Genomic DNA, 14,037 nt, shown 5'->3' on the forward strand with positions numbered 1-14,037 from the left:
GCTCCCTGCGCTAAAAACCTCTATTGCGGTTTAGTAAAAAGGGACCTTAGTGTAAAATATAGACAGCAGATATAAATTCAGACACATTTTGATCACTAAATTTAAAATAAAATCATTTTCCCTACCTTGTCTGGTGATTTCATGAGTCTCTGGTTGCACTTTCTTCTTCTGACTGTGCATACAATCTTTCTTCCCTTCTTTTAGCCTGTATGCTTCTTCTCCTCCAGACCTCATTCCTTCCCCCCAACTTTTCCTTCCTCTTCCCTGCCCTTTCTTTCTCTCTGCCTCCCTTTCTTTTTTTTCTGTTTCTCTTCTTTCCTTCTTTCTCCCTGCCCTCCCCCAAGCCACTGCCACTGCCATTACCATCGGGGACCAGGACCCAAACGCCACCAATAACAGGCCCCAAGCTCTCCCTGCTTCGGCCAACCAGCATTCCTCTCCCCGACGTCAATTCTGCCGTGGGGAAGAGGAAGGCTGATCAGCCCAAGATCGTGATCAACCTATTGGGGGAAATGCTGCCGGGTCCTGCCTTCGCGGAAACAGAAAGTAGGCAGGACCCGGCAGGAAGAAGAACAAATGCTTCACTAACCTGTCTCCCGCATTAGCCCGTAGCGAACGCTTGCTTCAGGGCTCTCAACATGTGCGTGCAGGCTTCCCTTCTCCCCCCCTCCCCCGGACATAACTTCCAGTTTCAGAGGGAAGAGAAGAGAAGCCTGCACGCACACGTTAGAGCCCGGAGCATAAGTTCGCTAGGGGCTGAAATTTCCAAGCCGGTTTTTTTGGGGGGGTTTTTAATGTTCAGCAGCAGCAGATGACAGCTGGGCGGACCGCCCAGCTAAAAGGCCCTAGGGAGAACACTGGAGAGGAAGGCTGATCGGCCGGTAGATCAGGACGGCAACACGAGTGCGATCGACTCGAGTTGCCTTCCTGAGCTACTGGTCGATCGCGATCGACGCGTTGGGCACCCCTGTACTAAATCATATAGTGATTGGTTTATATGGCACCATATCATCTGATAATAAAGGGGGTTTATGTTAAAAAACAGAACAGGAACTCTCCATATGGTTCGGTTTTGGAAAACAAGCAGAAGTACTTCCTGTGGAACACCTGAATAGGAAGGAGCAAACATCTTTCCCACAGTCCTCTTATTTTAAGAATAAAGCCACTGTTGTTCTTACAAGGAAAGAAGCACATAGACAGGGGGAAAACAAGGCAGCCAGCCCCTTTGTTCATTTTTACTTAAGCATCATTATGATACCCAAAGATATTTACAAGTATAGTGGTACCTCGGTTTACGAGTGCACCGGTTTGCGAGTGTTTTGCAAGATGAGCAAAACATTTGCAAAATCGGTGCCTCGGAAACCGAGCATGGCTCGATTTACGAGCACCCCCCCTGCGATCCGGCACCCCCCCTGCCTCGAACCGACACCCCCCACCACGATCCGACCCCCCCAACACGATTGGGCACCCCCCTGCCACGATCCGACCCCCCCCCCCGACACGATTGGGAACCCCCCCGACACGATCCGACCCCCCCCGACACAATTGGGCACACCCCCCCCCTGCTGCTTCTTACCCTCATCTGGGCACTCTTGAAGATCGACCCTCGTCTGCTGGGCCTTGAGCATGCTCAGATGCTCAAGGCCCAGCAGACGAGGAGTCCGATCTTCTAGAGTTCCCAGATGAGGGTAAGAAGCGGCGGGGGGGTGCCCAATTGTGTCAGGAGGGATGTTGGATCGTGTCGGGAGGGTGCCCAATCGTGTTGGGGGAGGGGGTCGGGTCATGTCGGGGGGGGGGTGCCCAATCGTGTGGGGGGGGGGTCGGATCATGGCGGGTGGGGTGCCGGTTCGAGGCAGGGGGGGTGCCGGATCGCAAGGGGGGGCCTTCGAGGGGAGCAATGCCGGTTCTCGGGGGGGGGGGGAACACATCAAAGCGAGTTTCCATTATTTCCTATGGGGAAACTCGCTTTGATAAACGAGCATTTTGGATTACGAGCATGCTCCTGGAACGGATTATACTCGTAATCCAAGGTACTACTGTACAGTAAAACCCTGGATTGCAAGTAACTTGGTTTGCAAGTGTTTTGCAAGACAAGCAAAGCATTTTATTAAACTTTAACTTGATATACAAGTAATGTCTTGCAATTAAAGTACATATAGTATTTTGTATTAAAGTTTTGGGGTTGTGGAACAAATCGTCTCAGTTTCCATTATTTCCTAAGGGGAAATTCGCTTTGATATACGAGTGCTTTGGATTACAAGCATGCTTCTGGAACAAAATAGGCTCGCAAACCAAGGTTTTACTTAATATGTCAGACACCACAATGCAGTTTGACCATTTCAAGCCTCTGACCTAATTTCAAAAGGAGTTAAGCTGTTTTATGACATAAAACATTTCCACCCAGTTAACTAGACTACCTTATCGCGCAACAATTATCAGCAGTTGGCATCAGCAATTACAATCCTGGCAGCTTCCCTGGTAATCTGCTCACCATGGAAACCGTAAAGAAGGAAAGTGGGCTTACAGAGTGAAGTTTCGTGACTAATGTTCTCAAAGAGGATGTTCAAGGTCTGAAGAAGCTGGACACAGACATAACGTCCCGATTTCTGACGCAGGATGTTCAGGAAGAAGACAAACATGTTCTTCTCCAAGAAGAAACTGGAAAGGAATTAGACCTCGTTAGCTTTCATGCTGCTCTCTGTCTGGCGTCTGCTGCTTTGGAGAAATATTAAGGGACTTTCTGCCTCAGCTCCATTCCTTCATCCTAAGATTTCTTGCTGTAATAGTGTAGTGAATAGTTTTAGATGGCTTTTTACCACCTTTTAAAACATCTCCATTTTCTCACTCTACTTTTCAAGAGTGAGGACCCAGGGCTCCTTTTTCAAAGGCGTGCTAACGGTTTTAGCGCGCGCTTAGCATGCGCTAAAATGTCGCAGGCGCCAGCCGCTACCGCCTCCTCTTGAGCAGGCAGTAGTTTTTCAGGTGGCGTGCGCTAAAAACGCTAGCGCACCTTGGTAAAAGGAGCCCTCAATTGCCCCCAAGTGAGAAAGTGACTTCTGCTGTAAATCACACTTTTGAAATAACACGTGCACATGCCCTTCAGGAGCATGAATCTTAAGGCATTCCTGATATAATTATTCTACACTTGTTTCCTCATGGTAACATTATTTAATACTACTTGCAAGAAAATCAGATTTACGAGCGCTTCCCCCCCCCCCCCCGCCCCGCGATCCGGCACCCCTCCCCCCCACCGCTTCATACCATCATCTGGGCACCGGCATGTCCTGTGCTTGGTGCCGGTGCCCGAAGATCGGCCTCCTCTTCTGCTGGGCCTTGAGCATCTGCGCATGCTCGAGGCCTACGAGTTCACGTTCAGAACATGAACTCGCAGGCCTCGAGCATGCGCAGATGCTCAAGGCCCAGCAGAAGAGGAGGCCGATCTTCGGGCACCGGCACCAAGCACAGGACATGCTGGTTACGGTGCCCAGATGACAGTATGAAGTGGCGGAGGGGTGCCCAATCACGGCGGGGAGCTGCCCAATTGTATCGGGAGGGGGATGCCGGATCGCGGAGGGGGGGTGCCCAAACACGTCGGAGGGGTGCCAGATCGCGCGAGGGGGTGCCCAATCGCGGCGGGGAGGGGGTGCCCAATCGCGGGGGGGAGGGTGCCGGATCGCAGGGGGGGCCTTCGGGGGGAGCAATGCCGGTTCTCGTGGGGAGGGGAACGTATCAAAGCGAGTTTCCATTATTTCCTATGGGGAAACTCGCTTTGATAAACGAGCATTTTGGATTACGAGCATGCTCTTGGAACGAATTATGCTCGAAATCCAAGGTACCACTGTAATTCCAATAAGCACACATTCACTTGGCAAATATTCAAGTTACACAGCGCTGTACTGAGCAACTGGACTCCCAAATTAATTAACCAAACAAGTCTCAGACAAATAAGCAGGACATTCAAGCCCAAGCTAGATAGTCAAAGCCACGCAGGCTTAAAGTCTGGTAATCATAGGCTCCTCTTACATACGGGGGAGCACAGTAAAAAAAAAAACCTCAACAACAAATTTGAGAAAAACCTGTGCTCCAAACCCGAATGTAGAGACAAAAATAAACACAGTGATCAGAACAGAACGGTGAACTGGATGTAGTTATAACATAAGAACATAAGAATTGCTGCTGCTGGGTCAGACCAGTGGTCCATCCTGCCCTGCAGTCCGCTCACGTGGCAGCTCCTAGGTCAAAGACCAGTGCTCTAAATCAGTGTTCTTCAACCTTTTTACACCCGTGGACCGGCAGAAATAAAAGAATTATTTTGTGGACCGGCAAACTACTAGGACTAAAATTTTAAAACCCCGTTTACGCCCCATCTCCGCAAGCTCGGTCCCCGCAAACCATCTGATCCCATCTGCACAAGCTGCAATTATGATTTTATATTGAACGTATTTTATTAAAGTATAAAAAGAAACAATATTCTGAACAATTGTGATTTTATAAATACAAATATACAGAGCACAGACCAACAAAACCCCTGTCTCCCCTCCCCTTCACATATATCCCCTCTACTATCAAGAAAACTGAACAAGCCAAGTTATTATAGAATGCTACATAGAAATATCATGCTAACAGTTATGTCCCCAGTTATGTCTCTAGCAGGATATATATTTCAAATCTGATATATTCTAATGACAAAATAGAAATAAAATTATTTTTTTCTACCTTTTGTTGTCTCTGGTTTCTGCTTTCATCTTCTTTTCACTCTTTTCCTTCCAGCATCTGCCCGTTCCATCCAATGTCTGCCCTGTCCCCCTTCCATATGTATCTGACTTCTTTCTATGCCCCTCTTCCCTGTCCATCCTCCTCTCTCCTTTTTACATCATTCATTCCAGCTTCACTGCCTTCTTCATTTTTATCTCTCCTACACCAGATCTAGCATCTTTATCCCTCTCTCATTTCTCTGCTGACCCCCTTTCCAGCATCAATGTCTCTCTACTTTCTCATTCCTCTCTTATCTCCTTTCCCTCATCTGATCTCTCCATTCCACCTGACCCCCTTCCCCTCCTGTAATCTCCCTGCCATCTGTTTCCTTCCTTTTTTCTTTCTCCCTACCCTCCTTCCTTTTTTTCCTTCTCCCTTCCCTCCTCCCTCTATCCAACATTAACTCTCTTCCCATCCCTTTCCCTCCTCCCCTCCCAGCAGCATCTCTCCTTCTTCTCCTTTCCCTCCTCCCTCTATCCAACATTAACTCTCTTCCCATCCCTTTCCCTCCTCCCCTCCCAGCAGCATCTCTCCTTCTAACTCCCTTCAAGTCCAGTAACAGCTCTCCCTTTATCCAGCACCTTCCTAGCCTCTTACAGTGGCTTCCTCCCCTTCCAGCAGCTCTCAGTACTTGCCTGCAGGAAGTTGCCGGTAAATCACTGCCCTGGCAAATTGGAGAGCTGGTGGGAGAGGAGACAGCCACTGTGAAGGCTCCCCAGGATCTTGTTCGCACACGCTGACCATCTCCCTCCACCTGCACCTGAATCTGCAGCTCTCTCCACAGCCCTCTTCAGCAACTCAGCAGGGGCGGCGATCAAGACACGCTGCCGACGTTGGGACCTTCACTCTCTGAGTCCCGCCTATTTTGTTTCAACTTCCTGTTTCCAAACAGGCAAGACTCAGAGAGAGAAGGCCCCGACGTTGGCAGCCTATCTTGATCGCTTGAGGCTGGGAGGAACATTAGTCAGCAGGAACCGCAGTCGGGAGGAACCGCAGTCGGCAGGAAATTTAACTGCCGACTTGATCTCACCGGCCCTGCACGGACCGGCAGAAATTTTCTGCGGACCGACACCAGTCCACGGACCGGCGGTTGAAGAACTGTGCTCTAAATAAGTCCAGCCTCACCTACATACGTCCCAGTCTAGCAGGAACTTGTCCAGCTTAGTCTTCAAACCCTGGAGGGTGTTTTCCCCTACAACAGACTCCGGAAGAGCGTTCCAGCTCTCCACCATGCTCTGGGTGAAGAAGAACTTCCTTACATTTGTACGGAATCTATCTCCTTTCAACTTTAGAGTGCCCTCTTGTTCTCCCTACCTTGGAGAGTGTGAACAGTCTGTCTTTATCTACTAAGTCTATTCCATTCAGTAATTTGAATGTTTCGATCATGTCTCCTCTTTTCAAGGAAGAAGAGGCCCAATTTCTCCAATCTCTCACTGTACAGCAACTCCTCCAGTCCCTTAACCATTTTAGTTGCTCTTCTCTGAACCCTTTCAAGTAGTACTGTATCCTTCTTCGTGTATGGCGACCAGTGCTGGATGCAGTACTCCATGTGAGGGCGCACCATGGCCCAGTACAGCGGCATGATAACCTTCTCCAATCTGTTCGGGATCCCCTTCTTTATCAATCCTAGCATTCTTTTCACCCTTTTTGCCGCCATAGCATATTGTGCTAAGTATTTGGCTTTTGATTCTACAACTATGTCCAGTTCACCGTTCTGTTCTTAACACTGTGTTTATTTTTGCCTCTACATTCGGGTTTGGAGCACAGGTTTTTCTCAAATTTGTGGTTGAGGTTTTTTTTACTGTGCTCCCCCCTATGTAAAAGGAGCCTATGATTACCAGACTTTAAGCCTGTGTGGCTCTGACTATCTAACTTGGGCTTGAATGTCCTGCTTATTTGTATGAGACTCATTTGGGAGTCCAGTTGCTCTGTACAGCACTGTGTAACTTGAATATTTGCCAAGTGACCATTATTAATAACCATGCTGGAAAATTCCTATATACCAGATGTCCTAAAACTATGCACATAAGCCTCTGCCAGTGGAGAAAGGAAAGGGGGAGTGGCATAGGGGGAAAAGCAAAGCAGTTAAAACAGAGTTATACAAGCAAAAACAGGGGAGATTATAAGAATACCTACAAAAGTATTCTTTTCCATGTACCTAAAAGTTGGAGCCAACACCCATAGATCCCCAATTATGGAATCATCTACTGCAGGACATTAGATTAGAAGTAATCACACAGGCTTTCAAGACTAGGCTTAAGACCTTCTATTTTGAGAAGTCATTTGGGATTGACATGTCTTTATCAGAAATTTCACATATTTATTAAAGGAATTTAATTCAGCGGCTTGATTTCTGGAGAATAGTATCGATAAGGGATTTTTTTTTCCCTCTCACTCTCTCTTATTAAACACATATGATGATATATGTATCCTATCTAACGCTTTCCTATATCTAATGGAGTTCCTTTCATAAATTATTGTATTGTATTGTAAACCGCTTAGGTCTGTAATATGCTAAAGAAATGCTAATAAAACATAAACATAATTAGTTGTTAGCATCCAATTATTAATGCTTCCAAGCTCATTAGTCAATTTATTTGCACAAGCGCATCTTGCACTGCTCCTCCTTTCGACCTCTTCCTACCCATGATCAACCGCCTGATACCCTTTGAAAATCAAAATCTACCCCCTCCACCTCAGACTTACCAAGGGGCTATCCATGGTATGTTAGTGGGCCTAGGTGAAAGCAAGCTCTGGATTCAAAATGGTGGCTGCTGACTCCTAATGGTAGTTTCACAGTGCTATTACTAGAGGTCAGTGGCTGCCAGTTTGAACCTGGAGCCAACCAAACCAGTCAGGAGAAGAGAGGGGGCAGCACCCACCCTGGCCCACCATGAATTATTCCCAAGTCGGCCCTAGGGGTTCTCAGGGTGTCTGAGGAGGAGAAGGGGAGGTGAAAAGACCAACCGTTGAAGTGGAGGGGGGGGTCTGCTATCTGCACCACTTTTTATTAAAAAGGGGGTAATGTAACTTTTTCTGTAATGTGTTGTTGTTGTTTTTTTTAAATCTTTATTCATTTTCAAAAATTACAACAAGTATACAACATTCATTCAGAAATACCTTAATTCATCACTTGACATTCTTATTTGTATTATTCCAAATAAATAATTAAATAAGAAACCCACCCCTCCCACCCATATACCAATAAATAACAACTATCAATATATTATCCGTCATATTCCCACCCCCCCTTATCTTATCCAATATTCTGGTGTTTAAGATGTCTGATCACTAGAATAAATCGTCAATGGCCCCCAAATCTTTTTAAACTTATTATAATTACCTTGTTGCAAAGCAAATACCCTTTCCATTTTATAAATATGGCACACTGAATTCCACCAAAAAGTATAATTTAGTTTAGTATAATCTTTCCAATTCCCTGTAATCTGCTGAATGGCAACCCCTGTTAATATTAATAAAAGTTTATTATTATTAGCTGAAATTGGGCTTTTAAATCTCCTCTGTAATGTTTTGATGCAGTATGGATAATAGATTTATTATGACCTCTCTCTGTTTAGATCTGCACTATTTTAGCAAGGAATTTCTACTTGTTGACAATATAATGTACTACCTGTGTAGTAAACGACTACCTTATGCCCCCCACATTAAACCACAGGCTTTGCACTTATCACACCTTAACCACAAAAAGGTGTGATAAGTGCAACAAAAAAAGGTGTGATAAGTGCAACAGAAAAAGGTGTGATAAGTGCAACAAAAAAAGGTGTGATAAGTGCAACAAAAAAAATTACCTGACTTTATTAAGACTGCCCCATTTGTCTTTAACTTTGTTTTTTAAAAGCGATTTTGATAGATGAGGAGGGGTGTGAATTTAGTAGCATGTCTGATGTGCTGATATGTTTTAATGTGTTTTGTGTTTAGTCTTATGTGGGGCTTTTATATTTTTAGAGTTTATGAATTCCTACAAGTTTGAGAAAAGTAGGCACCCAGTAAAAAAATAAATAACTAAGCTAGCCAGTCATAGTTGTTCCTGTTAGATAATGACGAGCATTCCCTCCTTCACTGCATGCCAGAGCTCAAAGAGGAGTCGTCAAATGCAGGGATTAGACATAGATTTCCCATATGACCAAATGTAGCAATGCCACAAACTGAACTAGGTCCAAGGAAGACATTCTTAAAGGATGTGGCTAAAAGTTCCACAGCTAGTGAAAATGTATTATACCCTTATTGAAAGCCAAACTATTTACAAAGCCTTTGGGGAGACAGTGTTGGGTCTTTTCTGTTGTATTATAATTATGTAAACTGCTTGGACCTCATGTAACTTATGTGATGTATCTCGAATTAACAAATATACTGCAAAAAAATATATTATATATATACACACACAATTAACTTAAATTCAGTTTCAAAGGGCAAGCAAAGAGAATTACACCCAAATCAAAATAAAATCAATATAGACAGTACTCCCTCGATATTCGCAGGTGTTCTGTTCCAGGAACCCCCGCGAATTTTGAAAACTGCAAATATGGTTTTTCGCCTGTCAAAGGGTAGGAGTGGGCAGCTGGAGCACCGGCGAGTGAAGAAAATCACTTGTGGTATGCTTTGACCACCTCTTCCTGTTATTAAAGTAAGGTTACACCAATCAGAAGCTGCTTTGGCACGCAGCTCCTGACTGGTGTAGCCCGACTTTAGTATAGGAAGAGGCAGTTGGAGAATGCCACGAATTAGTGAGTCCGCGAAGCACGAACCATGAATTCGTGGGGGAACACTGTACATGCAAATTGGGAAATCATCCTTGGACAAAACATTTTGTTTCATTTATTAGACCGAGGTTTGTTATTAATACTGTATGTCTTGATTTTATGGCTCTTTAATTGTAACAAGCTTAGGTTTTATAGATAATGCAGAACTGAAATTTCTAAAATAATAAATTGTAGTAAATCATTTCCATTCATTTCTTGTACTTGGAACACAGAAACAAGCATAGGAATAAAATCCATGTAAGAAGTAGTACCAAACATCCACTATGTTAAGCCAAAAAAGGGAGGGTGGAAGGACTTACTCAAACACTGAGCTGTCATTCTGATCACCCCAGATAAGAATCTCCGTAATGGAGCGAATGGTCTCTACCAAGAGATTTCGATTGTTATCAGTCACCGTGGTGTTTTTTGTCAAAACGTGATACATGTACCTGAGAGACAAAAGACAAACAAAAGTCAGAAATACATGTTTTTTTTACATTCAGTTAGGTTTTATAAAATATACCTTAATGGGATGGGGATTATTATATTTAATAAGAATGATATAAATTTAGATTTCTTACATAATATTTAACATTATAGAATACTAATTTCCTAATGAAATGTTAAATTTGATGCTAATATGTGAGTTAATCAAGTGTGTATCTTTAAGTTTTATATGAGTTTAATTGATACACTTGTTGTAACATACAAAAATGAATAAAGAATTTTAAAAAAATATACCTTAATCTTGCCCACTAATTTACAAACACTAACTTTTATTCAGTCAATTTACTGAAAAGAAAACCAAACATAAAATAAGTCTTCAAGAAATTGCTTTTTCTTTTGATCACCACTTAGGGCTCCTTGGACTTCCAATAGTCATAGCCTGAAACTGGGTGGCAGCAGGTTCAGGACGAATGCCAGGAAGTTCCGTTTCTCACAACGAGTGGTGGGCGCTTGGAATTCTCTTCCTGAGGGTGTTGTGGCGGAGACTACTCTTCGGGGTTTCAAGCACAAGTTGGATATACCGGTACACCTTCTTGCAAATCATATTGAGGGATACGGTAATTTCAGGTTTTCATAATAGAGAACCTAAATGGGCCGCCGCGTGAGCGGATCGCCGGACTTGATGGACCTCGGTCTGATCCGGTGAAGGCATTTCTTATGTTCTTATGTTTTACAAAAGTGCGCTAGTGTTTTTAGCGCGCACTATAGTGCGCACTAGCTGAAAAACTACCACCTGCTCAAGAGGAGGCAGTAGCAGCTAGCCCGCACGGCATTTTAGTGCGCTATTCTGCACATTAAGGCCCTAACGCACCTTCATAAAAGGAGCCCTTAATCTTCAATTTAAAGGCAGTATGCCAAACATAATTCCAAGCAATCAGTAATAAAGGACATTAAAGACATACAACTCAGGCATTACAAACCTAATCCAGATAACATAAGAATAGCCTTACTGAGTCAGACCAATGGTCCATCAAGCCCAGTAGCCCATTCTCACGGTGACCAATCCAGGTCACTAGTATCTGGCCAAAACCCAAGGAGTAGCAATATTCCATGCTACCGATCCAGGGCAAGCAGTGGCTTTCCCCATGTCTTTCTCAATAACAGACTATGGACTTTTCCTCCAGGAAATTGTCCAAATCTTTCTTAAAACCAGCTACACTATCCACTCTTACTACATTCTCTAGCAACTCGTTCCAGAGCTTAACTATTCTCTGAGTGAAAAAAAATTTCCTCCTATTGGTTTAAAAAGTATTTCCCTGTAACTTCATCGAGTGTCCCCTAGTCTTTGTAATTTTTGACGGAGTGAAAAATCGACCCACTTGTAACCATTCTACTCCATTCAGGATTTTGTATTTTATCTAGATAATCTATATTACGCAATTCTTTTGGTAATTCCTATAATTTGTATTCCGCCTTGAACAATATATAATGTATAATGTATTCGAAATTAATTTTCCTATGAACTGTTTTCCTACCTTCTTCTACTCTATGTTTATAACCTAACTAATTTATTTTTCTCAAGTACTTTAGCAAGAATGTGAGCCTTTGGGACAGTCAGGGAACTCTAAGTACTTTCTCTTCATCTTAATTAATCTTACTTATTGCATTTCTTCTGTTTATACTGTAAACCGCTTAGAACCTCACGGTACAGCGGTATATAAGAAATAAAATTATTATTATTATTATTATTTTGTAGACTTCAATCATATCTCCCCTCAGCCGTCTCTTTTCCAAGCTGAAGAACCCTAACCTTTTTAGTCTTTCCTCATACGAGAGGAGTTCCATCCCCTTTAACAACTTGGTCACTCTTCTTTAAACCTTTTCTAGCACTACTATATCTTTCTTGAGATAAGGAGACCAGACTTGAACGCAATACTCCAGATGAGGTCGCACCATGGAGCGATATAAGGGCATTATAACATTCTTGGTCTTGTTAACCATCCCTTTTTTAATTCCTAGTATCATAGAAACATAGAAAAAAGCAGCAGAAAAGGGCTATAGCCCACCAAGTCTGCCCATTCCAAGTATCCCCTCCCCTGAATTTACTCCCTTAAAGATCCCACGTGAGTATCCCATTTTCTCTTAAAATCCGTCACGCTGCTGGCCTTTATCACCTGGAGTGGGAGTCTGTTCCAATGATCCACTACTCTTTCGGTGAAGAAGTACTTCCTGGAGTCGCCATGAAATTTCCCTCCCCTGATTTTCAGCGGATGCCCTCTGGTGGTCGAGGGTCCCATGAGCCAGAAGATATCATCTTCTGACTCGATGTGTCCCGTGATGTACTTATATGTTTCAATCATATCTCCCCATTCTCTTCTTTCCTCAAGTGAGTATCCTGTTTGCTTTTTTGGCTGCCACCGCACATTGGGTGGAAAGTTTCATTACATTGTCTACAATGACAACCAGATCCTTTTCTTGGGCGCTAACCCCCAAGGTGGATCCTAGCATCCCTAAGGAGTAGATGTAACAGGAAGTGAAGGGACCTTAACAGTGGACTGTTTTCCAGCAAGAAAAACCATTAATTGCTGAGAATCACAGAATATATATTTACAGCCTTGCAATCTAATTATATGGATAGTTCCCCCAAAATGGAGTTCCCAACTGAAGAACACCCAACCTCAATAAAAATTATTTCCTTCTTTTCTGAGTAGATTTTTGCTATATCAAGGAAAATATTGTTTTTTCCATCAGGGCTGGCACAAGGGACTGTGGCATCCTGAGTCAACTTTTGTATTGGCACCCTCCCACCTCCCATGCCCGATCTGGTATCTCTTCTTCTCTTTTGTCTCCCCCTGAGTAACACACTTAAGAGGCTGTAACTGTATCAAGTGGGCAAGATTGAAATTAATGCATTTATAGGATTTGAATAACATTTCAGCCAACTGTTTGAGAGATGCAATGGAGGACTTTTGGAGCCGCATGTGGGAAACCACTGCACTAGGGTATCACATTTTATTCTCAAACTGGCCTCATAAAAGAGGTGGAAATTTAGCTGTTCTCTTCTCCTCTGCTATTTGACTTACTCGACTCTATATTCCCCTTCTTTTGCTGAAGGATTTTCATTCCTTCAACTCGCATGTTAAATTTAGAACTGAGGAGGTCAGAGCTGGAGCACAGGAGTCATCATCAAAAATGTAAATGAGGGCTTCTACCAAAACTCACGAGTAAAGGTGTACAACCCACTGGTCAAGACTTATATGACTTTTGCACTAGAAGGGCTCCTTTTACAAAGCCATGATAGTGATTCCGCACCAAAGTCCATTCAGTTCCTATGGGCTTCGGTGCATCTGCTGCAGGAGAATCTGTTAGCAGGCCTGAGTTAAAGGACCCCTACATTTTAATATTCTGAGCCACTTAAATGTATTTTTGACTATTTGCAGTATAAGTGAAATCCATCTTTGGAAGAAATGTGTGGCGAATGGTGGTGACTATGAAGAAAAGTAATACATGTAATAAAGAGCAAGTATCAAGCATTATTTTCATTTTTTTATTCATTACAATACCCTTCATTTAAACAAAAGTTATGGAGGTGAAAGCATTACTCTTCATTTAAACCTCATTAATATTATAATATTCTGATGTCTGTTGTCCATTATAAAATCTGTTTTAAATGTGTTTATATGTTATTTTAATATGTATGTACAGTTGTATCCTACCGAGAATAATAGATTGATTGATTTAAAAATTTATAGCCCACTCAAGTGCTATTACTATGCACACAATTAGCATCTATCTTAAGATGCAAATTTAGAGCATTGTCCTTTAAATTTGTAGCAGTGATGATTTAATGCCACCAGCATTTGTTTACAGAAATGATCAACTTTTACATTTCTTAAGTTCTGACCAGGGACAGTGCTCCACTGGCCAACTGCAACAATAGTACAGTATTTGAAAAAAGTAACTACAGTATTTTCACACATATAACGCGCGCGTTATACACGATTTTACAAACCGTGCATAACCTTGCGCGTTATACGCGTGAGCGCGTTTTACAACTTTTTTTTTTCAATCCGAT

The 14,037-nt window shown here is 43.1% G+C and overlaps 1 protein-coding gene across 12 annotated transcripts in view; it reads right to left on the bottom strand.

Moving 5' to 3' along the window:
* The window catches only part of CLEC16A (C-type lectin domain containing 16A), a 377,291-nt gene that overhangs the window by 354,143 nt on the left and 9,111 nt on the right, over positions 1-14,037 (bottom strand). For 11 of the 12 annotated variants that reach the window (XM_033914729.1, XM_033914726.1, XM_033914722.1 and 8 more), the window contains exons 2-3: positions 9,836-9,964; positions 2,525-2,658 (exon numbers count right to left, since the gene is read on the bottom strand). In XM_033914729.1, coding sequence (XP_033770620.1) covers positions 2,525-2,658; positions 9,836-9,964 — 263 coding nt within the window. The remainder of the gene's footprint in view (positions 1-2,524; positions 2,659-9,835; positions 9,965-14,037) is intronic. The other variant, XM_033914731.1, reaches the window with a different exon arrangement.

Source organism: Geotrypetes seraphini, chromosome 11 (assembly GCF_902459505.1).
Source record: "Geotrypetes seraphini chromosome 11, aGeoSer1.1, whole genome shotgun sequence".
In the NCBI taxonomy this organism is placed as follows: domain Eukaryota; kingdom Metazoa; phylum Chordata; class Amphibia; order Gymnophiona; family Dermophiidae; genus Geotrypetes; species Geotrypetes seraphini.